General features: G+C 42.8%; 1 protein-coding gene across 1 annotated transcript; it reads right to left on the reverse strand.

Annotated features, from left to right (window-relative positions):
• Positions 1-264: 264 nt before the first annotated feature.
• Positions 265-27,700, reverse strand: LOC119851632 (caspase-14-like). The gene is made up of 7 exons (XM_038391785.2): positions 27,268-27,700; positions 22,206-22,303; positions 17,486-17,641; positions 11,809-12,037; positions 9,881-10,009; positions 5,769-5,878; positions 265-2,965 (listed from the first exon to the last, which is right to left on the reverse strand). Exons 1-7 carry the CDS (start codon positions 27,527-27,529, stop codon positions 2,858-2,860), a joined length of 1,092 nt encoding a protein of 363 aa, XP_038247713.1. The 5' UTR covers positions 27,530-27,700; the 3' UTR covers positions 265-2,857.

Genomic DNA, 27,700 nt, shown 5'->3' on the forward strand with positions numbered 1-27,700 from the left:
TATTATTTTTAATCCTACAGCTCATTGAAGTCCTCAGGGACGTATGGACATTTATAAGACGCGTAACTATCAATTGAATTTATTATCTAGGTTTTATAATACAGTAGAATTCCAGTTATCCAAATTCCTTTTTTCCAAAAATCCTAACTACCCTAATCTACAGCGTGTCCATCCTGTGCTCTTACGTTAGTTCATCACACACTTAACTTCCCAATTTGCCTCTTTGCACCTGTAAGCACTAATCAACAGCTTTGTATTTGTATAGCAGGTCTCAATAAAGTTTTTTTTTTTACTCTTTTTAATAGAGTACAAAGCATTAAGCTAACATCAGCATTACTCCCTCTGTTCCCTGTATTTCTGTATCAGTGACACTGCACCACAGAATAGCACTTCCATTAATCCGTACACCTGGTTAGTCAGAAGTTTCAGATATTCCCCAAGCCACGGTATTTAACACTAATGTATGTAGTCATTGATGGTTTAAAAAAAAAAGAAGTGTCCTGAAGTATCCTACTTTTTTCCAGTTGAGTTAAATAGCCCCTCTTAAACGTGTATTTGATATTATATACTTGCTACATATGCTAAGGTAATGCAAGTATGCCTGCTCCTAGGAATAATTTTTACTTGTTAATAGTTTAATTCACATCATTGAGGCAACTCATATAAGTAAAGGTTTCCAAGAAATTGCTCTAAATAAGATGACAAGAAGGAGCATATCTACACAGCAATGAAAAAAATCCATGGCTGGCTCATCCTAGCTGACAAGGGCTTGCAAGGCTCAGGCTATGGGGCTGTATAGATTTCTGGGCTTGGGCTAGAGCCCAAGTTGTGGGGCCCTTCCCCCCTGCTCCCCTCAGCAGGATCCTAGAGCCCAGGCTCCAGCCCAAGCCTGGAAGTCTACACAGCAATAAAACAGTCACCCTACAGCCCTAGCTCTGTGAGCCCGAGTTGGATAGCGTGGGCCAATCGCAAGTGTCTGTTGCTGGGTGGACATATCCTAAGGCTCTAAAGCTTTAAAGATGGTACTTATGGCTGGTAGAATCAGCATTTCAATGGCATACTGAACATTCAATGCATCCGATGAAGTGAGCTGTAGCTCACGAAAGCTTATGCTCTAATAAATTTGTTAGTCTCTAAGGTGCCACAAGTACTCCTTTTCTTTTTTTGAACATTCAATACACACTGTATATCAGTGGTACTAAATCTTTAAAAAAGGTAGGGCCACTTTATTTATGTTTCTGTTCTGGTTCATCTTTGTCATCTCCTCTACTGTTTTTCTATTCTCTTTCCTTTCCCAGTTGATTAAAAAAAATAGACTGGGTACTTTTAATGCCTTTCTATTTTTTCCTCATTTTTTGCTCTTCAAGCCCCATGGATCACAAGATACCAGGCTCCTCAGGTTGGGTCGAACATATATTGGTGGCTCTTTGGTTTACTAAAATCAGCGATACCTTGCAGAGAAAACAAAACATGGATCAAATTTGTCTCCAAAATAACCCTTCTCTCTCCAGTGCTACACAAGGATTAATTTGATTTAATAATTCAAAATTAGAAGCCATATTTTTAATTTTAAAATATGCTTGCATTTCTTCCCTTGTGACAGAGGAAAACAGAGAAGGGATGCAAACAGGAAACTATATACATATAAGATCATTGGAATGGTCAGCCTCAGGGAGAGACTCAAACATTTTATAATTTGGGTGTTTTCTTCAGCATTAAGTTATCTATATCCTTCACAATTTTTATGTGAATTGCACAAAATGCAAATGGAGAATAAAAATAAAATAAATACAGATAATAAAGTTTAAAAAGTCAAGTTAAATATGATAACATACTGCTTCTATGTCTCCCCTTTTTTAAAAAGATTGAGTACAAATTTAGTCACATTTCCTTATGATGAGAATATGTCATTATATAATATAACGGCTTTATCATTATCTTAACTTCTTAATACTAATATATTACAGTACAAAACTTACTGATAGTGCAAAATTCAGGATAACCAAACATGTTGTGGGCCTGGGTGCAGTGGGAACAGATTAAATTTAAACTGGGTAAAGATAAAGCAATGCATATTAACAGATAATCTGTAGAATAAGTGGGTACCTAATCTGAGCCAATACAGTAAATCCTATGCAACATAGGAAGAATCTTCCCCCTCCCTTCTAATGTTATGAACAGCACCCCCCGTTTAGCACTTCATCCAAAATCCACCGAAATCAATGGAAAGACTCCCATGGACTTGAAGAGTAGGCTTATTTTGCCTTGGAAATAGAGTGGTTGGGCCCATTATTCTCTTCAGATACATGACGTGCATCACCACACACTTGAAATTACTGGACACATTATTGGTAACATTCAAACAACTCTGTCGCACTGCTGCTAGAACAGACTCCCCAGGCTAATACTTAGGACTAAGCTGTTGTAAGAGATTTGTTGGATGTTAGGGTAGAACTTATGGTAGAGTTTTAAGTAGTAGTACAGGGAACGAGAAAATGCCCTCTGCAGAACTGGAAAAGGAGCCAGTGATCTCTCAACATAAAACTGTTTTTACTGGTTGACTTTATTTATAAATGAAGACAAATATAAGATCGTAAACTGGGTTTTTTCAAAGATCCTGTAAAAAAGTGCTCTCTAAAAATGGGACTATTTGTTGAAAAAAAAATGCCATTATTGAAAATAGCTGTTAAAATGCAGTAATAAATCTAGTTAGTTAAAAGGAACATCCTAAAGAATTTTGCTATAATTTGGAAAAAGGTGACTATTTAAACTTTATTATCTGTATTTATTTTATTTTTATTCACTGTCTGTATTTTGAGCAATTCAAAAGGCAGTGAGTCTTCCACTGAACAACCAGTTAAGGTGCAAGGTACACGGCTTTGGTCAGAGTTGATTCGACGACTATTGTCTCTTTCACAGGGCATCCATGGATACTAAAAGTTTCGTGCATCAGGTTGTTATTGATCTGAAAAATAAAACCTTAATCAAAAAATAAATAAAAACATAATCCAAACCTTCACTGGTGAATGATGCTACTACACACAGAATCTGTTATAGGGCTGAGTGGGGGTGGGGGAAGGAATGTAGGCTGAGCCCTAAGGAAGACCATGCATCTTTGGGTCCTGGAGCATTTGTGTCTTGTCTAAATCTGCATCTACAAATGAACAAGAAGCAAAAGCTCTACTTGAGGCAAAGCACCTGTTCTGCACTCCCATCTGGGGGAGGGGGAACTGCATGGAAGAAGCAGCCAATGACAGTGTGGCTCCTTCCTGTCTAGCAAGTTGGCAAAACTCAAAATCATCACAGAGAGGCCCCTCCACAGGTTTAAAGGTTCCTTTCCCTTTGGATTGGTGAGGGGTTAGAACAGAGGTGGGCAAACTACGGCCCGGGGGCCACATCCAGCCCTTCAGACATTTTAATCCGGCGCTTGAGCTCCGGGGAGCAGGGTCTGGGGCTTGACCTGCTCTGTGCGTGCAGGGGCGGTGCCTGTGGACAGGGCAGTGTGCAGAGCCACCTGGCCGGACCTCCACGTAGGAGCCAGAGGGGGACATGCCACTGTTTCCGTGAGCTGCTTGAGGTAAGTGTCGCCTGGAGCCTGCACCCCTTCCCCCCCTCCTGTGCCCCGACCCCCTGCCCCAGCCCTGATCCCCCTCCTGCCCTCCAAACCCCTCTGTCTCGGCCCAGAGCACCCTCCCCAGCCCCACCCCAGAGCCTGCACCCCCAGCCAGAGCCCTCACCCCCACACACACCCCAACCTCCAATTTTGTGAGCATTTATGGTCCGCCATACAATTTCCATCCCCAGATGTGGCCCTTGGGCCAAAAAGTTCGCCCATCCCTGGGTTAGAAGCTGTTTCTTCTGCCTGAGACTCATTTAATCCCTTCCTCCTTAAGGGAATATTAAACGGAAACTCTGAGGTTAGGGTGACCAGATGTCCCAATAAAATCGGGACTGTCCCAATATTTAGTTGTTTGTCCCGCTGGTCAGGACGCCATTTGTCCCGATATTTTGCTTTGGTGGCAGTCTGACTTTTTCCCCCCCCCCACTTGGGGCAGCAAAAAACCTAGAGCCAACCCTGGTGTGGGGCATAAGCCTGTGGCTGCCCCCCCATGTGTCCCAATATTTTGTTCTTGTCATCTGGACACCCTATCCAAGGTGAACGCTGCAGAGTTCACTGAGCCCTTCTAGCTGTAGGTTTTTAACCACAGGAAGGTGACAAGTGGGCTTCTGAACACAAGCCTCCACAGTGAAAAGTACTGGGCTCTGACCTAATGTCAACTACTTCTCTAATGAGTGTGTGTGAAAATCAACTCCCTCCAGCCCTTGGCTAGGCATCCCCCAGCCCCATGTATTCCACTCCTATCCTGCATCCTATGATTTTAATCAGCTTGTTTTCAGTCATGTACATTATTTTGTTGATTTTTATTTTACTGACTTTTTCTTAGTATCTTATGGCTAGCCTTGCCAAAATTCAATTTTTTTTTTTTTATCATTTCAATGGCTAATATCAAACGTTTATTTTTAAAAGATTTTATCAATTTAAATTTTCACAGTGGTGTGAAATTATGGAGAGTGATCAGACAAATATTTAATGAAAACAGAGGTTGAAATTCAAAAAGTTAAACTTTATATACGGTTAAAAACTCAAATTGTCAACATCATATAGTAAATATCCTTAGATCAACAAATCAGACCTGTTTTTACTATTCGCTAGTCCATTTGTAACAAGCCAAATTCAAAAGTCTAAATCACTGGATTTATGACTTCTCAAGGAGCATTTTTCTTACTTTGCCTACCTCTAAATTTTGATCATCATCAATGGAAATATTTTTTCATTGATTTGTGTGTGTAGAGTGAAATTGATGTTATTTATTGTTAATGAAAATTGAAAGCCACTTGCGTCAACTCAGCAATAGTATCACATGAATAGTATTCACGATGTAAAATATACGGTCTCTATTAACTTTATTACTTTAGATGTATTTAATGGACCAAATCTTCAGCTCTTGTAAACTGGTGTAGCTCTGAGGATCTGGCCCAACATACATAGTAATTAAGGGTGACTACTAAAGGAAATTTAAAATACTACGGTTGTTCCATTTTGTTGTTGTTACAGTTGCTTATTTATATAAAGAAAACCTGAACGTGTATTATTTTTTAACATTTGGGTTTTTTTTTGCCTTGCTAATATCAGGAATGCTAAGTTTAGTCTTCCCTAATTTTGCTGGAGGTATCAGGCACATATTGGGAGCTTTCTCAAACTGGGCAGTTGTGGTGACTCTAACCATACCATCCTTTCTTCCAAGTATGTCTGAGGGGTTGATGGTAAATAAGCTGTTACTCAAAGAGCTTTAAAAATTCCCTCTCCTCTCCAACTGCTTGGTTGTCAATCTCTTGTTTCTTGAGATATTACAATTCCACTATTTTACCAGCTGCATATGGGTGAAATTCACTCCTGTGCAGAATGAAAGCACAAGATCTATGTATCACTTAAATACCACTGGACTGCTATTTTAAAGATGTGAGTACTGCACAGACCTTATGCTGGTCCTCAGAACAAGAGTGAATTTTGCCCTTCAGAATCTTCTAGTGTAAACAAAGTCCAAATTTCTGAAGTGAAAAAGGAGAAAAACTTTAAAACACCCCAAATAGCTACCCTAGCCTATTTTCATACTTGGCAAAAAAGCAATAAAGAGCAGACATCCAATTAGTTTTCCTTTGCAGGTCACCTTGAACATATTCTTTATCCAGTTTTGTTGCATACTTACTTTAGTAAATAAATCGCCGATATGCCACTTCATGCCTTGCTCTGAAAAGACCTCATCCATTGCTTCAATCATTCTAGAGCCTTTTTCCCTGTTACGCAAAGAAACATAACCTACAGATGGAAAAAAGCAGGAACAGCTCGTCAGTTTAGATTTTTCCTAATAAAAGTTGATTGTCAAAATTCAACTTAAGAACTTTTAAAGACATATTAACACTAGGTGATCATTAGCACTAACACGGGCACCTAGAGGAAAAGGGAGACATAATGGTTCTCCCCTTCCTTCCTATGTAGCTATGTTAGGATCAGCTAGAATCGATTGTGGTTCTGAGTCTCCTGTGGAGTGCAGTCCCTGCATTGCCACTGCTCACCATGAGCAAGTGAGCAGAAAAGGGGCAGGGAGCTGGCAGAACTGTGGTGCTACCTCGCCTCCTAATGCATTGATCAAAAGAGGTGGGTGGAGGTGAAGGAGGAAGTAGGCTGCACACCCTTGTGGCAAGCCAGACAACACCACCAGTTTAATGGGGCTCTTCCTGACCTAACAAACTAACGCTTACCTTACAAACCACCCAACACCGAATGCTGCTCCCAAATAGCAAGGTATTATAGCTCGTAAAGCCAATACCATATCTCCCAACATTTCCAGTAGCTAAAGCAGGACAGGTCCTGCCCTTGGGGATGGGAGACCCAGGAAAGGGCATCGCGGTGGGGGGGGAGAAGAGAGGGAGAAGAAAGTGGAAGAGCTAGCTCACCCCACACTCACCCCACAGCAGCAGCAGCTCCTGCGCCTCCTGTCCTGCAGGGCTGGCTGGGCTTGACTCTGCTCCAGGCGTCCTGACTTGGCTCCCAGTGCACAGGGTCGCAGTGCTTCTCAGGTTTGGCCTGGCCCCCCCAACACAACCAGAAATTGCAATGTCACTCAGTCAAATGTGGCCCAGCCACCCCCTCAGGGTGGCTAGGCGAAACCTGTGTGGCACTGCAAACCCTCTTGCCAGGGCCAGGTTGAAAAGCCCTGAGTGGGGAGACAAGCCCAGCCAGTTGTGCAGGACAGGAGCTGCTTCAACAGGGACAGGGGACTTTGTGAGTGAAAGCAGGACAGTCCCACAAAACCCAGGACTGTTGGGAGGCCTGCAATACAAATAAAAACTAATAAATTCTCATCCCCGGAAATTCTGTCATGCCACGGGGACAGTGAAAGCTGTCGAGCATCCTTGATGCAGAGGCGGATTTATCATGAAACAAACAGTGTGGTGGAATGGGGCCCCCAATGACAGGGGGCCCCCCCCCAAATGCAGGACAAATCTCATCTCACAACCTGCCCCCAAGTCCCGGCTGGCAGCGCAGCAGGGCTCAGGCTTCCTGCAATCCGTGGCCGGTGGCCCCATGCTGCTCCTGAAAATGGCCAGCTGCTGGCACGTCTCTGCGTGCCTCTGGTGGGGGGGGGGGGGGGGGGGAAGAGGCATCTCTGTGTGCTGGCAGGGGCAGCGCACGGAAACTCGCTGCCTCCCTACCCCTCGAGGGGCACACAGAGACGTGCCAGCAGCAGGACTAAGATGGCTCCCTGCCTGCACTGCCTCCCTCCCTCCGTGCCGCTCCCGGAAGCGGCCAGCATGTCCCTGCGGCCCCTGGGGGGGTGTCTCCACATGTCGCCCCCGGCCCTGTGTGCCAACTCCACAGCTTCCATTGGCCGGAAACTGCAGCCAATGGGAGCTGCGGGATTGGTGCGCAGAGACCCGCTGGCCCCTCCTGCCTAGGAGCTGATGCCAGAGGGGTGTGCCAGTCGTGTTGGGAGCCATGCTATACAAGGTAAGCGATGCCCCCCTGACTCCTCCTGCACTCCAACCCCCTGCCCCAGCCCGGAGCCTGCTCCCAAACTCCCTCCTTGCGCCTGACCTCCACACACCCTCCTGCACCCCAACCCCCTGTCCCAATCAATGTACCTCACTTTATTTTCATTTACTTCCTATTACTTATAATATAGGAGAAGGATGAAGAAAAAAAATGAAAAACGGGGGTGAGGGAAATAAGAGAGAATGTTCCTTTTCTTGGCTAGGTCCTGAGAGGGGCCCCCCAAAAATTAAACTGCACCCAGAACCCCACTAACTCTAAATCTAAAACTGCCTTGAAGACTGTGGTTGATTTGCTCGGTTGTTAGGGATTATATGTATTTGAGAGTGGATGTAGATGAGTGTGAAAGGACGTAGGTAGTTGTGCGGCTTTTTTTCTGAATGCTTTGGTTTTTGTGGTTTCGACTTAGTACAAAATTGCTAAGGTCAAATAATACCCAAGACTTAATGTCAGTTTGACTGCATTAGTGGAAATGCTTCTTTGCAATGTAAGGGACTTTTGTACCTGCAACTACAAGGAATGTTTTCTACCAAACTCCGCAAATAGGCCTCCTCTAACCCTTCCCACAAAAGAAAGCCCTGTTCAAATCTCTATTGTTTTTATACATGTTGAACAATATAGTCTTTCTGCGGGGAAGGGCAGGGAGAGCTAATTTGGAAAAAAGAGAGGAGAAGGACCAGAAAGGCTCCAGAGAAAGGAAGCCCCAGTTCAAGGCCTGTTTTCCCTCACACACCTCCAGTTCCCACTATCATATTTCTTTAAAAAAAATATGCAATTCATTAAAATCAATGCAATTATCATTACTGTAATCAGGACAAAGAAATGCAAACACACACTATTGATCCCTTCTCCCCCGCCCCCCACCATCCACTCACTAGATTAGAATATACTAGTCACAGATGAAACTGAACAATACCAGCTCAAAATCCAATGAAGAATTTGATGCATTGTTTTTCATTCCATCATGATATAGCACAAGTGCCTTAGTCTACCCATGTGACACGAAATTTTAGTGGATTTTCCCCCATCTTGTTACTCATGTAAAGTAAAATTCTCCATCAGAAGCTGTGTTTGACAATTCTTTTGCCTGGATTTTCAGTAAATTGGAGGTGTGATAGGTTTCCTGTGGTGAACACTGCTATTAATAGCCATGTCAGTTTTGACTTCAACAGCAGCTCATTTCTTTCAGAGAGGCTGAGCAGCTGCATTCGCCAAAAAATAACCACTTATTATACTTACTGGTTTCCTAACTATGGGCCAGATTTTAAAAGATATTTAGATTCCTAAGAAACAGATAGGAACCTAGTGGGATTTTTCTAAAGCGCCTAGGCACCTAACTCCCAGTATAGCTCTACCAGCACTACATACACACCCTCCCCCCTGAGTGGATACACATAGTCTAGTAAAGACAATCTTTTTTTCCTTTAGTTTTTCCAGGTGACAAACTAAACTGAAAAAGGCACTCATAGTAGAATAAGAGTGTCCACATGGGGTGTTACACCAGCAGTACTATATTGGTTTAAATTCAAGCCTTAGATTAGTATAGCTTTCCTATATAAAAGAGCCTTTAAATGTAGAGAAAATAAAATAAAAATCTTACATCTTTTGAAATCAATGTCCATTTACTGACCCCCTTTCTGTCAGGACAACCTGAGACTGCCTCTCCCTACTGTGTCTCAAAGGTCTCTCTATCCGACTAGGGCCTGCTCGTCAGGCCACTGTTCCAGGCCACCTCCCAGCTGTCAAGAGTTCATTATCATATCAGGGTGAGGTTACATCAGCATTTCCACTAGGCCCGGTTTCACCATTTGGGGAATTAAAAGTCTGTTCCCCATACAACGACTACTGATGTGAATTCACATTCTCCTTCTGTATCCTGTTTGGATATTGGTCCCAATAGAGGAAAATTGTATTTTTCTCAGTATAAATCTCTTACACTTTTTCCCATACTATGAAATACAAGTTATTGAGAGACCCCAAAGCCTATGTCAGAAATGCTTTTGTATTTAAAGAACAGGGCTTAGAGTTAAGAGATTCTAGCTTTGCCACAAGCTTTCCTGTGTAACCTTGAGCAAGTCATTTAACCTCTCTGTAGAACGGGGATAACAACCACTATACTAACTTGGAACTGGACCCCCCTCCCCCCAAAAAAAACAGTCAGAAATTGCATTTATAAAGGGTCAAATTCTACTCTCACGCATACAAACCCCGACTGGAACGAACCACAATTCATGTAATTGGGGCCTAACTTGGCCTCATCTCTCTTACCCTTTTGAGTGGAATACACGACATAGTAATCACTAGCTGTTGGCAACCTCCTGATAGCTATCAAGTTATAAGTACAATCAGCTTCCTTGAATTCATGCTCTATTTCTTCAACTCCATGGTCTTCTTTTCCTGTTTTTATGACAAGGAAATATGTTTAAACTGTAAAATGACTGCCTGGTGTCAAATGATTTCCAAGTGACTTGCATGTATGGGCTGCTGTTTATACACTTGTTCCTCTTATACAAAAGCTACAAGGTATCAGAATATTTTCCCATCCTGGCACTCCCACCTATAGCTACTGAAGGAATGCAGGGAGTGAGATATGGTGTAATCTAGCTAGATGGATTATTAGATAGCAGAGTTGAGGAAACTTTTTGAGTAAAGTACATTTTGTTTAAATATATTGTTTTATCAAAATCAGAAATTCTTACTTTTTAAACTCAAAATTAGAAAATGAATAACAGCCTTTTTCTTCTTTTTATTTCAATTTTCTGGTTTGTCATTTTTCCTTCCCCCCCTTTCTTTTTTTCCATTGCCCCTCCCTCTACCCCTGAAAACAGGAAAAAAATGGAAAAGAAAAAGAAGGGGTAAAAGAAAAAAAAAATCAAAATTCAAAAATATTGAAACAAACATTTTGAAACCAAAAATTGATGAAAATTTCACTAAAGATTTTGAAAACAAAAATTATGTATCTCAGTAACCTGAAGAATTAAAACAACAATTTAATTTCAAATATTGTAATGATAAATAAATAAATAAAATAATGTTATCAACCAACTCTACTAGACAGTCTCAATGTCTGGGAGGAAGGTGCGGCCTGGCTGTGGTTTATGGGGGACAACAATGTCTAAAGTTGTGCAAATAGCAAAAGCTCAAGTCTGCAAACAACCATGGATCTTGGTTGATGTTTGACTTGCGTTAAAACCTAAAGTGTGCTCTAAACTGGGGTGAATTCAGGTTTTGGTTACATCTTTCCCAGAGCCCCACAAAATATCATGAAAGAGCCTGTTCTTGGGAGCTTTCTATCTCCATTTTGGAGATCTATGAGGTTCAGATGATTAGAATAAGATTCATGTAAGTAACCAAACTTTTAGGTGCCTCTCTGAACCTATTAGGACTTCATGAGCCTGTCTGCTTGTTGGAACCCTGATTCCTCTTTGGCTCCCAGCCCTTTCTTTTAATAATTAGGGAACACAGTCTCCTGGTAAAAAAAGGCAGTGTATTAATTCTGATTCTGTGTCAATTTTGATAAAATTGTACTTGTGAAATATTGTATCATATATAGCAAATCCCCACAGTATTTCATCAGTGAAATTGGTTTTATGGGACTATTCAATGGACTGAAAAAAGTCTGTTGCTTGGCAAAACTGGCCTTTCTAAGAAGATAGATATTTATACTCCATTCCCTTGTGGATAATTTACAAATTGTTAAGCCAGGAGGTTGCCCAATAAGAGCAGGCACTAGTTGAAGTCAGGCCTTATGTACCTTTTCTTGTGAGGAAGGGGTTTGTCTTCAGTTTCCCAGTCAGAGTCCTTAGGACTACCCCATTTTCCACTACTAACTTTGAGGCCCCTGTCACCTCCACCATTCTGCTATGTTAGGAGGATAGGTTAGATACATTTTGGCATTTTGTCCTTAACAGACCAGGATGTCACTGTGCAGTAACGCAAGACACTGCCACCCCTCTGGGAGGAACACATGTTCTCTGTGTTATTTTCAATGCTGGCTGCTTCGAGACTGAGAGACCAGAACTGGGACCGAATCCAGCTGTCCAACACCAACACCAGAGTACAGAGAACTGCTGAGGTCACTGGGCTAGATTTAATCATACATATTCTAGGCCCTTTATAGAGACTTGAAATGAAACCTTCATAGAAAGAGGCTGAAATTCTGAAATCCTGCAAACACTATTTAATGTCCTACTCACCTCCTCTGCATGCCTGAATGATAAAGATTTTAGGTTTTTCTTGGAGCTTTGGGCATTGTACATTGTTGAATAATGCAAATATATCATCAAGATCAACAGTGTCACCATCTTTCCCCTGAATGAGGCCGTGACTCCTCCCATGACTCATAAGAGCAATGAGGCAGCAGCTAATTTCATCCTCAGATTGATTGATTTGATCCCGGAACTCTTCCAATGCTGGCAATATTTCCTGTCACAAACAGCTGAATTAGATACGCTGATCAAAATAATTAAATCTCAAAAGAGATTATTTATTAACAAATGAAAAAACAATAAGGCTAAAGGATCAATTTAATTAGCCATAAAAAGTATTTTTAAAGCCACTATTACACCTTGCAGTGTCATTAACTGTACATAGTGGGTCCATGGCTTGGGCTCCTAGATGCTACTATAATACAAATAAATAATAATAGCTAACAAAAAGCTGTATTATGGCAGCTCTTCCCCCACAGCCTTGGGATTTAGATTTCTTCCCTTCTTGATCTAGAGCTCAAGCCAGCAAGATACTTAAGCATATGCCTAAAATTAGGCATGTGAACAAGTCTTATTGAAATCAATGGTACTAATCACATGCATAAAGTCTGTCACTTTCTTCTTAAACATTGTAACAGTTACTGTATGAGTGGGTGTTTCTGAGCACATCAACAGATAGCTCCTAAGTGAGTGGTTCTTCCCCGCAGGGAAAGGCCCCTGATGCAGGAAGTAACTCTGAGAGGTAGCTCAGGAGTGAATGTGCTTCCTGCTGTAGAGAGAAAACAAAACTGTGTTTGGTCAGCAGCATCATTGGCAGGAGGGGAGCTGCCTTTGTGCCCTCATCCACTAATAAAGAGATGTTCTGTGTGCCTTTGTCATTACTCCAGGGACTCTGCCTGCTTGTGTTAACCTACCAATAAGTAGACAGTGAGGTCCCAGGCAGTACCTTGCTGAATTGGGGCCTTAGAGCCTGCTTCAGATACCACTCACTTAATTGTAAATGAGGAGTAACCCCACTAAGGTCATTAGATTTATATTAATATAAAGCTACTGTAAGTTGTAAGAAACCAGAGGTATCAAACATGCCCTGAAAAACATTGTTAACAGCTACAATTCTCACTCCGCCCTTCTGTCTGCAGCAACTAAGGCTATGTTTACACTGCACTTTTGTTGGGAAAACTTTTGTTGGTCAGGGATGAGAAAAAAACCACACCTTTGCCCAACAAAAATTTTACCAACAAAATGCGCTGGACAGCACTTTGTTGGTGGGAGATGCTCTCCTGCCAACAAAGCTACCACTCCTCGTTGGGGGTGGTTTTATTTTGTCAGCAGGATAGCTCTCTTCTGCCGACAAAGAGTGGCTACACTGCGTATCTTACAACAACACTGCTGTAGTGGCACAGCTCGGCCACTGTAAGATGCACAGTGTAGACATAGCCTAAGACTGCCACCAATTGCCCTTATGCATATTCCAAACCTTTAGCTTCCTCTTGGAGCTAAAGATAATGAGAATCAATACATTCCTATCATCAGAGACTGCACTCACTACAGGGAAACTAGGCAGCTGACTAGGATGGTAGATATCTGGGCAGCAGCCTGGGATGGCAGATTTGGTCTGGCCACCCTTCCATCATGACAGACAGGGGACAGGCCAAATTTGAGTGGTGTTGTGACCCTGTGCACCAGGTCAAAACGCTACTCACTCAAATTTTGTCCGATCACCCCTCTGTCATGAAACCGATGGCTCTGCCAAACCTGAGTAGCGCTGTGACCCCATGCTTTAAGGCAAACAGGCTAGTCTGTGGAGGATTGAAATAAAAATCCTTGAAATTAGTCCAACATAAAAAGATTCCGATAAGAAAAGGATTGAAGAAATTTGTTATATGCTTATGCCATCTACTGGATACCAATGGAAACAAAAGAGAAACAGCTGAAATCTGAGCCCTCAGTTAGACAACATCAGATAGAAAATCAGAGGACTGCCCTTCTCCAACAGACCCTGAAACAGGATACATAAACTGGGTCACCTTATTGGATCCCAGAGTTTAGCTTATCCCCTTAAAACAGCCTCTCCCTTCATCCAGGGTTACAGGAAGAAGAGCTTACTGATTAGCTGCAGAACCTAAATATGCTATTGGACACTGACCAGCTTGGTGAACAGCTCTCACTTCCTCTTGGGTTACAGGACAAAGAAATGGTGAGATTTCACCTCAGCCTGTATTTCTCTTTCTGATCTTGAATATAAATAACTGAAAGTTACCTTGAGTCTACACTCTTTAGTGAGATCTCAAGTAACTATATGTTGCATATTAACTAACTATTGCTATAAGCATGCTCGTCTTTGTAAGCCCATGCAAACTGGCCTAAAAGATTTAAAACCATAATTTATATAATTGTTTTTAAAATTGAAATTTGTCCCTTTCATGTCACCCCATTCAAACAACAAGGATTCTTAAAAGTATCTTTAAGACAAGTGCATCCTTACTACTTGGAGAAATATGGAAAGAGCGGTAAATGTGTTGGAGGTACTAAAGAATTGACCACAGATGAACATAAGTAAGTGTAATTAGGAATGTTGGTGATTTGTACTGGTATATGAGATAACTGCAAAATCTCAACCTTAGTCTATGACAGTTGCTTGCAAGACTTTATTTTTGTGTTCACTACACACCTAGAACATTGGCTATGTCTACACTTGATTGATGAACGGTTGATTGTACACATATGTGGTTCTGGGTGAATTATCAAAATCTTGATTGATTAAGAGCATCATGTGTCTTGATTTTAGAAATACTGGTTCCAAAGTAAAAGCTGGCATGAATAGAATCTTGCATTAAAATTAGTAAGTTATGCTCCCTGGACTCAATAAAAAGGAGTTATCCTAACTAGATTCCATTCCTATATTAGCTATAAAACTTATCAAATTGACAAATTTAGTTTGTTAGATTTCATCTTTAAAGTCTAATAGGCACCTCAGCAAATTCATAAAAATTGATCCTCATTTACGCTTGCAAAGTGAGATCATAATCAGACCTGTAAGGATTTGTGACTCTAAACTGCTGTAGTTGAGCAATACACTTGGTATTATTCATCTAAAATTGTAGCAGTGCAGTCACCCCACTCCGGTTAAGAAGCGGTTAAAAGCAGCCAAGGGAGGCTGGTTGGGTAAACAGCTGAAGGTGTGGCCACACCCAATTAGGGTCCAGCTGACCCTGATAAAAGGGCAAGATGAAGGAATAAGAGAACACTCTTGTTCCAACTGAGGAGCAGAGAGGAACAGGCTGTCTGGGAGAGCAAGCAGGGTACCTGAGGCAGAGGTGAGGTGCGGTGCTCTGGCCTGGTGAGTCCCCAGGTTTAGGCCTTGCTAAAGGCCAGGGAAGGTACTAGGGCTGCAGGGAGGCAGCTGGGGCTGGAAAGGCAACAGGTCCAAACCCTCTTGCCAATGATGAGTGGCCACTTCAGACTGCAGTTTGCCCCTGAGGGAAGGGGCTAGATGAGGATTGACAGTGGGTCACTGAGGTGAGGTGGGATTAGGGAATTGGGGTTCTTGGGGTTCCCTGGGGAGGGAAGACCCAGAGTGTGGGGGCACTGCTGTGGGGCAGCACTCCAAGGTAAGGGGCACCAGGGTCTGGGAGGAACATGGGGCCCTAAGTGCTATAAGTGGTGGAAATCAGGAGGAAGCTGGCATCAGTAGGAAGACACTGGCCAGCGGGAGGCGCTCTGAGACTGGAACAGAGCTAATTCCTGGATGACTAGCAGGAGGCACCATGGCAGTGAGTGCCTGCCATGCTACAAAAATATATCAAGTAATTACAGGCTTTGATACAAGGCAGACAAAGATCTTGACGTGTATTTTTTTTTTCCTGGTAAATATGCTCAAGTCCCAGTTAATTTATTGCAAATGAAGAAACGATGGGAGCAATGGCAAAGGAAGAGTTTTGAAGGGTAACTGAGTCCATCTAAAACGTGTACTTTGTTTAATTTAAAAATCCTCCAGAATGAGGATATGGTGAGGGAAAGTCCATGAGCCCTTTTGCCCTCAAAGATTCTAAAAAGCTTGCTTTATAATTACAAGTTTACAGACCTTCATAACCATTTGACATTTGCCTGCCACTAATCTAATTTTACTCAACTCCTTAAAAGAAGAGTCATGAGAGTATTTAAAAGTCAGTTCTGCAGCTGTGCCCCCAGAATTCCCACTGAAATCCCTAAGGTCTTATCCTATTCCCCCTGAAATCAATGGCAAAATTCCAATTGACTTAAATGGGAGCAAGATTGGGTGGGCTCATTTCTATATAGGGGTACAGATTAGCTTTTGCAGCCTTGCATTTTAATACCAGGAACAAGCCTGAATTCTAAAATGCAAGCATTTTCTTTTGCATATGCAGATTTTTGTGGTGCTGTGCCACTGGATCTGAGCAGAAAGGAAACAGAGCTGAGAAATTATAACTTTAGAATGTAAATGCAAATATGAAAGCTGTCAAGCACTTTATATACTACATTTTTAGGTGTTCAAGGCAGTCTATACTGACACCTTTAAAATTCAAATACATTTATGTTTTCTTAAATTCATAGATTTTTCAGCATGATATGGTATAAAAACTTTGCAGGAAGTTGGTGCAACAATATTATAGAAATTATTCACGTTACCTCAGGCACAGAGAAATAACATTGTTGGGCCAAATTCTGCTCTCCATTACACAGATACAACTGCCATTAAAATCAATAGTGTTGCACAAGTGTAAGCAAAGGTAGAATCTGACCCAAATATTGTACTTGATTTTATAATCTTGGGAAATACACAAAGGAATTTATGGAAGAAAAAGGGCCAGTTTCAGCAATGCTGTAATGACAGCATTATCAAGATCTCCTTGGCTAACAGCTCACTGGACTCTATCCCTGGCCTGACTCGAACTCTTCCTTATTGATCTTCACTCTGGCAATCACTCTGATCCCTGCTCACTGATTATCACCTCTTGGCCATCCTTGTCTGGTGGATACCAGCCTAGCTGTGACTGCTAGGCCACACTGCCTATGCCTCAGTCCCTTACCAAGATCATGAGGCCTAAAGATTAGCCCTTCCACAAAAGAGCAATCAAAGGAAGGGGGAAAGCCCCATAGTGTAATAATATACAGCAGATTGGCAATAAAAGAGTGAAAGGGAAAGGAAGAAAACACACCCCCCTCTATCCTTCTAAATTAACTTTTTTTTGTGGGCTCAGCTAGTCTCAAATCAAGCCTGGAGTCAATCATTCAGAGAGCTTACTCCAGCCAGCCTATAGCCACACAGCTGCAGATAAGGAAACTGAATGTCCCAAGCATTTGGATTTGTTAGGTATTGGAGGAGGGGAGCTCATTTGCAGAATTTCTATTGCCACCCAGGGAGCTGAAGTTTTAAACATTTCTGTATTAGGCTGTCCCTTTCCCTGGGAAGATCAGCCTGCAAGGGATCCATATGCAAAGCTTCAGGGACTTCAGTTAACCCAAACCCTGTCTATAAAAGATAATCAATACCTCTGGTGGGGAAATATTTTCTAAACATTTTACAGTACTGACTTCTGCTTCAGTACAGCTTCAAATAGCACCAAGTGAACCCTTATTGGGGGTGTGGAAGGCATTCCATTTGCAGCTATCTGCTTGGTATGGTATAATTTTTAAGACTTACCTGCCCATTAGGATCTATGCACTGTCCAGAAGGTGTTTCAAACTGATACTTGTCAAACCACTTATTCATTATTTCAATATCCTTTTCTGCACCGCACCTGTGTGTTGTCACACACATCATAAAAGCCACACGGGTTTTGCTCATGTCATACATATCCTGTTAATTCAAAATGTTAAATTAAAATGTTTGACAAATGATCTGTAGCTTAATTGAACAACAGCATTCTAACAAAGTATGTTTTTTCCACATGAAACAAATGACTGAGGGCCCAATCCTGCAACTACTCTGCTAAGAGAAATCCCACTAACTGTGGGAGCACCTCTAGGATTGGGTTTCTATAGCCTTGTCTAGAACAGCGGTCTCCAAACTTTTTTGATCACGCACCCCCAAGGGAAAAAAAAAAAATTGCCACAGGCATGCCGCCAAAGAAAAGAAGGGGAAGAGCTGCCGCAGGTGGGTCGCCGATGGGGGGGGGGGGGGGGGAGGAAGAGCTGCTACATAGAAGAGCTGCCGCAGGTGTGCCACCGGCGCTCCTCCTGTCGCGCACTCACAGGGATTGTCTTGCGCATGCCCCACTTTGGAGACCATTGGTCTAGAACATCAAACTGATGTGTTGCTAATAGGGCTGTCAAGTGATTAAAAAAATTAATCGCACTGTTAAACAATAATAGAATACCATTTATTTAAATATTTTTGGGTGTTTTCTACATTTCAAATATACTGATTTCAGTTACAACACAGAATTCAAAGTGTTCAGTGCTCCCTTAATAATTTTTTGTTTACAAATATTTGCACTGTAAAAAAAGACAAAATAGTATTTTTCAAAAAGAAAAGGAGTACTTGTGGCACCTTAGAGACTAACAAATTTAAATTTGTTAGTCTCTAAGGTGCCACAAGTACTCCTTTTCTTTTTGTGAATACAGACTAACACGGCTGCTACTCTGAAACCTAGTATTTTTCAGTTCACCTCACACAAGTACTGTAGTGCAATCTTTGTCATGAATGTTGAACTTACAAATGTAGAATTGTTTAAAAAAAAAAAAAAAACTTGCATTCAAAAATAAACAATGTAAAATTTGAGAGCCTACAAGTCCACTCAGTCCTAGTTCTTGTTCAGCCAATCACTCAAACAAGTTTGTTTACATTTGCAGGAGATAATGCTGCCTGCTTCTTGTTTACAATGTCACCTGAAAGTGAGAACAGGCGTTCTTATGGCACTGTTGTAGCTGGCGTTGCAAAGTATTTAGGTGCCAGATGCGCTAAAGATTCAGATGTCCCTTCATGCTTCAACCACCATTCCAGGGGACATGTGTCCATGCTGATGACGGGTGTCAGGGTTCCTTCCCCACTCTGACACTCTAGGGTACAGATGTGGGGACCTGCATGAAAGACCCCCTAAGCTTATTTCTACCAGCTTAGGTTAAACTTCCCCAAGGCACAAAGTCTTTGCCCTTGGATTTGCTGCCACCACCCAGTGATTTAACAAACAAACAATCAGGGAAAGGACCACTTGGAGTTCCTATTTCCCCAAAATATCCCCCCAAACCCTTACACCCCCTTTCCTGGGGAGGCTTGAGAATAAACAAGATGAGCGCAAATCAGCCTTGTATTTTTAAGACCCAAAAAATCCAATCAGATTCTTAAACAGAACTTTGTTAGAAGAACAAAAAAAGATAAGAGAACAACTCTGTAAGATCAGAATGGAAGATAATCTTACAGTCAGATTCAAAACAGAGAATCCCTCTAGACAAAACCTTAAGTTACAAAAAGACACAAAAGAAGGAATATGCATTTCCTCCAGCACAGCGAATTTCACAAGCCAAAACAAAGAAAACCTAACACATTTTCTAGCTAGATTACTTACTAACTTTACAGGAGTTGGAGGGCTTGCATCCTTGATCTGTTCCTAGCAAAGGTATCGCATAGACAGACAAAAGCCTTTTCCCGCCTCCAAATTTGAAAGCATCTTGTCCCCTCATTGGTCATTTTGGGTCATGTGCCAGCCAGGTTACCTGAGCTTCTTAACCCTTTACAGATAAAAGGACTTTGCCTCTGGCCAGGAAGGATTTTATAACACTGTATACAGAAAGGTAGTTACCCTTCCCTTTATATTTATGACAACGGGGTTCTGCTCGATTACAATCCAAAGCAGTGCGGACCAATGCATGTTCATTTTCATCATCTGAGTCAGACGCCAACAGCAGAAGGTTAATTTTCTTTTTTGGTGGTTTTGGTTCTGTAGTTTCCACATTGGAGTGTTGCTCTTTTAAGACTTCTGAAAGCAAGCTCCACACTTTGTTCCTCTCAGATTTTGGAAGGCATTTCAGATTCTTAAACCCTGGGTTGAGTGCTATAGCTATCTTTAGAAATCACACATTGGTACCTTCTTTGCGTTTTATGAAATCTGCAGTGAAAGTGTTCTTAAAATTAACAACATGTGCTGGGCCAACATCCGAAACTGCTATAACAGGAAATATATGGCAGAATGCAGGTAAAACAGAGCAGGGGACGTACAAGGCGTTCAGTCAAAAATTTAATTAACGCAGTATTTTTATTGAGCGTCATCAGCATGAAGCATGTCCTCTGGAATGGTGGCCAAAGCACGAAGGGGCATACGAATGTTTAGCATATCTGGCACGTAAATACCTTGCAATGCTGACTACAAAAGTGCCATGCAAATGCCTGTTCTCACTTTCTGGTGACATTGTAAATAAGAAGAGGGTATCATTTTCTCCCTTTAAATGTTAACAAACTTGTTTGTTTTAGCAATTGGCTGAACAAGAAGTACAACTGAGTGGACTTGCAGGCTCTAAAGTTTTACATTGTTTTGTTTGAGTACAGTCATGTAACAAAAAAAAAAATTGTATTTGTAAGTTGCACATTCACAACAAAGAGATTGCACTACAGTACTTGTATGAGGTGAATTGAAAAACCATTTATTTTATTTTTACAGTGCAAATATTTGTAAAAAAAATATTCACTTTGATTTCAATTACAACACAGAATACACGATATATGTAAATGTAAAAAATCATCCAAAGTATTTAATTTCAATTGGTATTCTATTATTTAACAGTGCAATTAAAACTGCAATTAATCATGATTTTTTAAAATCACAACTGAGGAGAATTTGGCCCAAATTTTTCAGTTAGAGAATATCTAAAATGATCAATAGCAGGTTAAAAAATCTGTATTTAAGGATTTGGGTTCAAGTTATTTCTGTATTTCAAGCAATAAACAAAATAAGCTAGTTAACATTATCCTTGAACATTAAACACTTTGGGGATAGTTGCAATATAAAAATTAGTCACAGGAGAATGCTGACATTAGAAGCCTGATTCAGAAGAGGGAAAAAAAGATGGATTTTTTTCATTCCTCAGTTTCACAAGTTTCAGAGTGATAGCCGTATTAGTCTGTATCAGCAAAAAGAACGAGGAGTACTTGTGGCACCTTAGAGACTAACAAATTTATTTGAGCATAAGGCCACAAGCACTCCTCGTTCTTTCAGTTTAACAAATAATTCTTAGACTTTAGGTTGACACATGAAAAGGAGATAAATATCAGATGGTTCTAGTCAGGGAAAAATTCTGCTCTCAGCTACACCTGTGCAACCCCATTGAAGCCAGGCACAATTTGACATAATGTCTCAAGTAAAGTGGAGTGAAATGCATACCCCACAGAAGTCAATGGCAAAATTTGCCATTGATTTCAACAGGGCCAGGATTTCAACCTATCTACAAATGCTAGTTTTCTACAACTATATTGAAATGTGGTTATCAGTAAAATTACTAGTAATTTTCTGAAGTTACTCTGTGCTGTTGCTCTACCTGAGCTCTACGGCCCAATTCCACAAAGATCTAGTTAGGTTCCTAACTTCCATTGAAGTCAATGAAGGTTAAAAGCCTAAATACCTTTATGGAGCAGAGCCTGTGAGCTCCAGGATTGTATCATCTCTCATTATGTTTATTTTGGAATTTAATAAAATTGATAGGCATATTTCCAGCATTCATATCTTAGGCCGTAAGTATAGCTTCCTTTAATTTTGCATGTGACGCTGATTTGCTTCCAAGCTTTTCCTGTTTTTCAAAATTCTCTCAAGATATTATCCTGCTCCAGGAGCAGTGCTCCATGCCAACTCTCTCCATGACAATGCCTGATCCTGGGTTGAGGGAGAGGAGAGTGGCCAGTGGATCCATAATCATGCAGATTCACTAGCCATAATCCCTCTTGTAGACAGAGCATAGGGGAAGCAATCACTACTATCATCCAGGGGCTATAGTTATAGCCATGAAACAGCTAACGGCCTAATTCTGCAAACATATCTTCACATACGGATTACTGCCATGAATAATCCTATTAATTTTGATGGGGTTACATGGTAGTAAACCCTACAACTGGTCGTGTTTATAGGATGGGCCATGACCTGCATACCAAGGGAGATCCCCTTTTGGAAATTCCGCTTAACCTGGCTATACTCAGGCTCCAGCCCACAGTATAGCAGGATTAAGCAAACTATTTAATGTCATCTTTATCAACCTGAGAACTGCATAATGATTCAGGAAAATTCAATTATTTGCAAATATGAGGCCAATTCTGCTCTCTGTCACACAAGGGCAGGTCCCACTGAAGTCCAGGAAAGTTGCACCCATAAAACTGGGAGGAGAACTTGGCCCAGGGGCTTCACGGGTATTGAACTATTCTGAAAAATAAATACAATTACCAATGCCTCATAGTCACTTTGCTCAGTTCGTCTTCCTTTAAAACTTGTATCACTTGTCTGATTCGTGGTTTGTTGTTCACCAGTTCTCAGTACAGCAGCTGTGTGGATATTTAAAAACAAGTAATTTACAAATGCAGCTCAAATGGCAGGTGAAGCTGTTTTTCTATGACTTTTTTAATATCTTCCTTTTCTCATTTTTTGTAAGTCTCAGTTGACACATTTGACAGTGCAAACTGCTATTGCAACAAACCCGATTCAGAAAATCCACTCCTCCCCCGATGCTAAATGCACACATCACTGCAGACCTAGGAATATGCTTCTCCTGCTCTGCAGTTTGACCAGGTGAGTTAAGCCTATGTCTGAACTAGGCTTTTTTTTGTCAAATTTTTCACTTGACTGAACTCCACCACCCGTGACAACAGTAACTAGGACTTAAGCCAGTTGTCAGTATATTAAGCACAATGTTATCTGAGCCTACTCAGATAAAGTTTACTTGACACCATGGTTAAAATACTGTCAGTTGCCTTATCTACACTAGTTCTCCTACTGTTGCTACTACCATGTAAACTGAAACAGTGGCAGCACCAATACAAAATCACTGGCTAAAAAGGCCTAGGGGAGAGAAGCCCAAAATAGAGCCTCACCCTGGCCCATACATTGGGAACTTGCTGTGCTGAACTTTACCTCAACTGGAAACAAACTTCTAAATCTTTATCTGGTGGTTTATTATTCTGCATTTAAGTGTCTTATGTTCAGGGAGTGATCTGGAAAGGAAGACTGTTCCCTTCCCTTAAAATAAGTTCTTAAAAATAGGAAGAGGACTGCAGAGGAGTGTTCCTCTTTTTAAATGTTTAACATTCACACTCTGTCTGTATTGTACTGCGCTGTATGTAAATTGAGTTTCAATCTTTTAATTCCATCTCACCTTTCTTAGCATCACCTACATTCTACTATTTTATACAATGAACTACAGGAGTGAACAGTCTGTGATCTCAAAACTTGGAAAAACTCATTTTAAACAAAATAGTAGTACTACTTAATTGGTATAAAACTGTTGTTTTGACCACAATCTCTTCAGAACCCTTAATATATTAACAGATTTCTTGTTCTACCCTTAAAACTTTGTCTGCCCGGATTATGAGCTTTACTTATGTAACATTCTCATTGAAGGAAACAGCGATTGTGTTTAGGTCAGGCCCATATAAAAAATGAGGTTAGCAGGTTTATGTCCTGTTTACATTAATTTGTATTGGCTATCAGCTCTTAACCTGCCAAGTTATAGTATATTAACCTTGATTATATAAACAAAACTGGAAAAACCTTTTGATTCCATTGCTGTCTTATGCAGTGGTATTGTAGCTGTATTGCTCCCAGGATATTAGAGAGACAAGATAGGTGAGGTAATATCCTGAAAAGAGCTCTGTGTAAGCTTGAATCTCTCTGTGGTGACCCAGAATCCTATTTTCGACGTCTCCGACTCAAGGAATATTTCCAACACACCTCGGACCAATATATTAACCCACAGAGACCTTCCTACCAATACTACAAAAAGAAGGATTCTGGGTGGACTCCTCCTGAAGGTCGAAACAAAAGACTGGACTTCTACATAGAGTGCTTCTGCCGACATGCATGGGCTGAAATTGTGGAAAAGCAGCATCACTTGCCCCATAACCTCAGCCGTGCAGAACACAATGCCATCCACAGCCTCAGAAACAACTCTGACATCATAATCAAACAGGCTGACAAAGGAGGTGCTGTTGTCATCATGAATAGGTCGGAATTTGAACAAGAGGCTACTAGGCAGCTCTCCAACACCACTTTCTACAAGCCATTACCCTCTGATCGCACTGAGAGTTACCAAAAGAAACTACAGCATTTGCTCAAGAAACTCCCTGAAAAAGCACAAGAACAAATCCACACAGACACACCCCTAGAACCGCGACCTGGTTCCCAAGGTTCTGGTTCTACTACCCAAGATCCATAAACCTGGAAATCCTGGACACCCAATCATCTCAGGCATTGGCACCCTGACAGCAGGATTGTCTGGCTATGTAGACTCCCTCCTCAGGCCCTACGTTACCAGCACTCCCAGCTATCTTCGAGACACCACTGACTTCCTGAGGAAACTACAATCCATTGGTGATCTTAAAAACACCATCCTAGCTACTATGGATGTAGAAGCCCTCTACACCAACATTCCACACAAAGATGGGCTACAAGCCGTCAGGAACAGTATCCCTGATGATGTCATGGCTAACCTGGTGGCTGAACTTTGTCCTCACCCATAACTATTTCACATTTGGGGACAATGTATACCTTCAAATCAGCGGCACTGCGATGGGTACCCGCATGGCCCCACAGTATGCCAACATTTTTATGGCTGACTTAGAACAACGCTTCCTCAGCTCTCGTCCCCTAATGCCCCTACTCTACTTGCGCTACATTGATGACATCTTCATCATCTGGACCCATGGAAAAGAAGCTCTTGAGGAATTCCACCAGGATTTCAACAATTTCCATCCCACCATCAACCTCAGCCTGGACCAGTCCACACAAGAGATCCACTTCCTGGACACTACGGTGCTAATAAGCGATGGTCACATAAACACCACCCTATATCGGAAACCTACTGACCGCTATTCCTACCTACATGCCTCTAGCTTTCATCCAGATCATACCACACGATCCATTGTCTACAGCCAAGCTCTACAATATAACTGCATTTGCTCCAACCCCTCAGTCAGAGATAAACACCTACAAGATCTCTATCAGGCATTCTTACAACTACAATACCCACCTGCTGAAGTGAAGAAACAGATTGACAGAGCCAGAAGAGTACCCAGAAGTCACCTACTACAGGACAGGCCCAACAAAGAAAAGAACAGAACGCCACTAGCCATCACCTTCAGCCCCCAACTAAAACGCATCAAGGATCTACAACCTATCCTGAAGGACGACCTATCACTCTCACAGATCTTGGGAGACAGGCCAGTCCTTGCTTACTGACAGCCCCCCAACCTGAAGCAAATATTCACCAGCAACCACACAACAGAACCACTAACGCAGGAACCTATCCTTGCAACAAAGCCCGTTGCCAACTCTGTCCACATAGCTATTCAGGGGATACCATCATAGGGCCTAATCACATCAGCCACACTATCAGAGGCTCGTTCACCTGCGCATCTACCAATATGATATATGCCATCATGTGCCAGCAATGCCCCCTGCCATGTACATTGGTCAAACTGGACAGTCTCTACATAAAAGAATAAATGGACACAAATCAGACGTCAAGAATTATAACATTCAAAAACCAGTTGGAGAACACTTCAATCTCTCTGGTCACTCGATTACAGACCTGAGGGTGGCTATACTTCAACAAAAAAGCTTCAAAAACAGACTCCAACGAGAGACTGCTGAATTGGAATTAATTTGCAAACTGGATACAATTAACTTAGGCTTGAATAGAGACTGGGAATGGATGAGTCATTTCATAAAGTAAAACTATTTCCCCATGTTATTTCTCCTCCCCACCCCACCTGCCACTGTTCTGCAGATGTTCTTGTTAACTGCTGGAAATGGCCCACCTTTCCTGTCACCATGAAAGGTTTCCCCCCCCCCCCCCCCGGTGCTGGTGATGCTCATCACTCTCCTACAGTGTGTATGATAAAACCCATTGTTTCATGTTCTCTCTGTGTGTATATAAATCTCCCCACTGTATTTTCCACCAAATGCATCCGCTGAAGTGAGCTGTAGCTCACGAAAGCTTATGCTCAAATTTTAGTCTCTAATGTGCCACAAGTACTCCTTTTCTTTTTGCGAATACAGACTAACACGGCTGCTACTCTGAAACCTCTCCAACAGAAATTGGTCCAATAAAAAATATTACCTCACCCCCCCTCTCTCTCTAAATTACTGTCTTAGTCACATGAAGTACGTCTTTACAGTCTATTTCTGTGACCCTCTTTTTGTTTAAGTTTTCAGTTTAGTTTCTCAAACACAAAAGGAAAGCTATAATACTAAGATTGGCAATGTAAATACCCAGCCTGGGCCCGGTCTCTTATATTTCTTATTAACAAATGTCTGTTCATGATCCTGGCTTAGTTTTGCAGGTGTGATGTGAAATCCTGCTTCCATTGAAGACAGTGGGAGTTTTGCCCTCATTTTCACTGGCAGCAGGAGTTCCACCCGTGGATTGCACAATTCACTTGGTTAGATGTCCTCGTTTTCAGTGAGCATAGTTGATAGTGCCTGGGGGTAGGACACTGGCTTTGAAACTGTGATCCAGAAATAATGCACAGGGACTGTGCCTGCGGGAAACAAATGAGAGTTCAGGAGGGCTAGTTTGACAGAGCAATATAATTCTGTAGCGGCTCTGAGAATAGGACCAGGTACTATTGGAGCTTTATCTCCAGCACTGTCAGTACCCCCGCCCACTCCCCTGGATTTCCTATTTTAACAAATCTCGTGGGTTTTTACTTACCTCTCCCATGCTTTGAAACGCAGGGCCCTGCTTTCCTCGGCCTAGTCTAATTCTTCAGCAAAACCAGAGCGCTGCCAACTCCACCAGACCGGGCAGGGCAGGGGGAGCTGGATGGCTCCCCTGGCTGTTTAAACACAGACCCCTGGTTTGTGGCTGGGCAGTGGGGGCTGAAAGCTGTTATTCGGTATTTAATATTAACCCCATAGACACCCCCCACCCACCCCCACGTGGACTGAAGGGGGGGGTCACTGCTCACGGAGCTGATCGGCAAGGGGCTGGAATGCTGTAGGCGGGCAGGGGAGGAAATCGGCAGGCTCCAGGGGCGGGGGTGAGGCACCCATCAGCTCCCGGCCGTAGCCCGGGGGTGGGGGCGGTCTGGGCAGGGGGTCGGAGTCCGCACTCCGTTCCCGCTACGAGAGGCCCTTCGCCGCGGCGCCGAACGGAGCTCGCGGCAGGTGAGCGGGGGCGGGGGGCTGGAGCCGGTGCCAGCTCGCCCGGTACAGCGCCTCGCACCCGGCGGCGCTGCTCAGGTTACAGCCCGACCCCCTTCCCGCCAGCGCCAGCGCCAGCGGCCTTTACCTGGCGCGGCCGCTGCTCCCGCCTTTTCCTGCCCGGCCAGCGCCTCGCTCAGGTCGCGGCGGCCCATGTGGCGGAGCGCCTCTCGCAGCACCTCGGCGGCCCGGCCCGCGTAGCGCTGCGCCAGCCGCGCCGGGCTCCCGCCTGCGCCTTGGAGCTCGGCCCGGGCGCCGCCCGCCGGCTCCGGGCTCCGCAGGTAGAAGGCGCAGCGCGCCAGCTCCTCCTCGCTCAGCTGCGCCAAGGCGGCGTGGACCAGGCGCTCCATCCCCGGCTGGGTCCGGGATCCGCTCCCCGGCGAGCGGCGTCCGCACGGCGGAGCCTGGGAAGAGGCGGGATTTGTGGGCACGGGAAAGCCAGCGGCAGCCGCGCCCCCCGCGAAACCCGGGACTCCAGCTCTTTCCAGGCACGCGTCTCCCGTCCGGCCTGGCGGCTTCCT

The sequence above is a fragment of the Dermochelys coriacea genome, chromosome 2, assembly GCF_009764565.3.
Source record: "Dermochelys coriacea isolate rDerCor1 chromosome 2, rDerCor1.pri.v4, whole genome shotgun sequence".
NCBI lineage: Eukaryota > Metazoa > Chordata > Testudines > Dermochelyidae > Dermochelys > Dermochelys coriacea.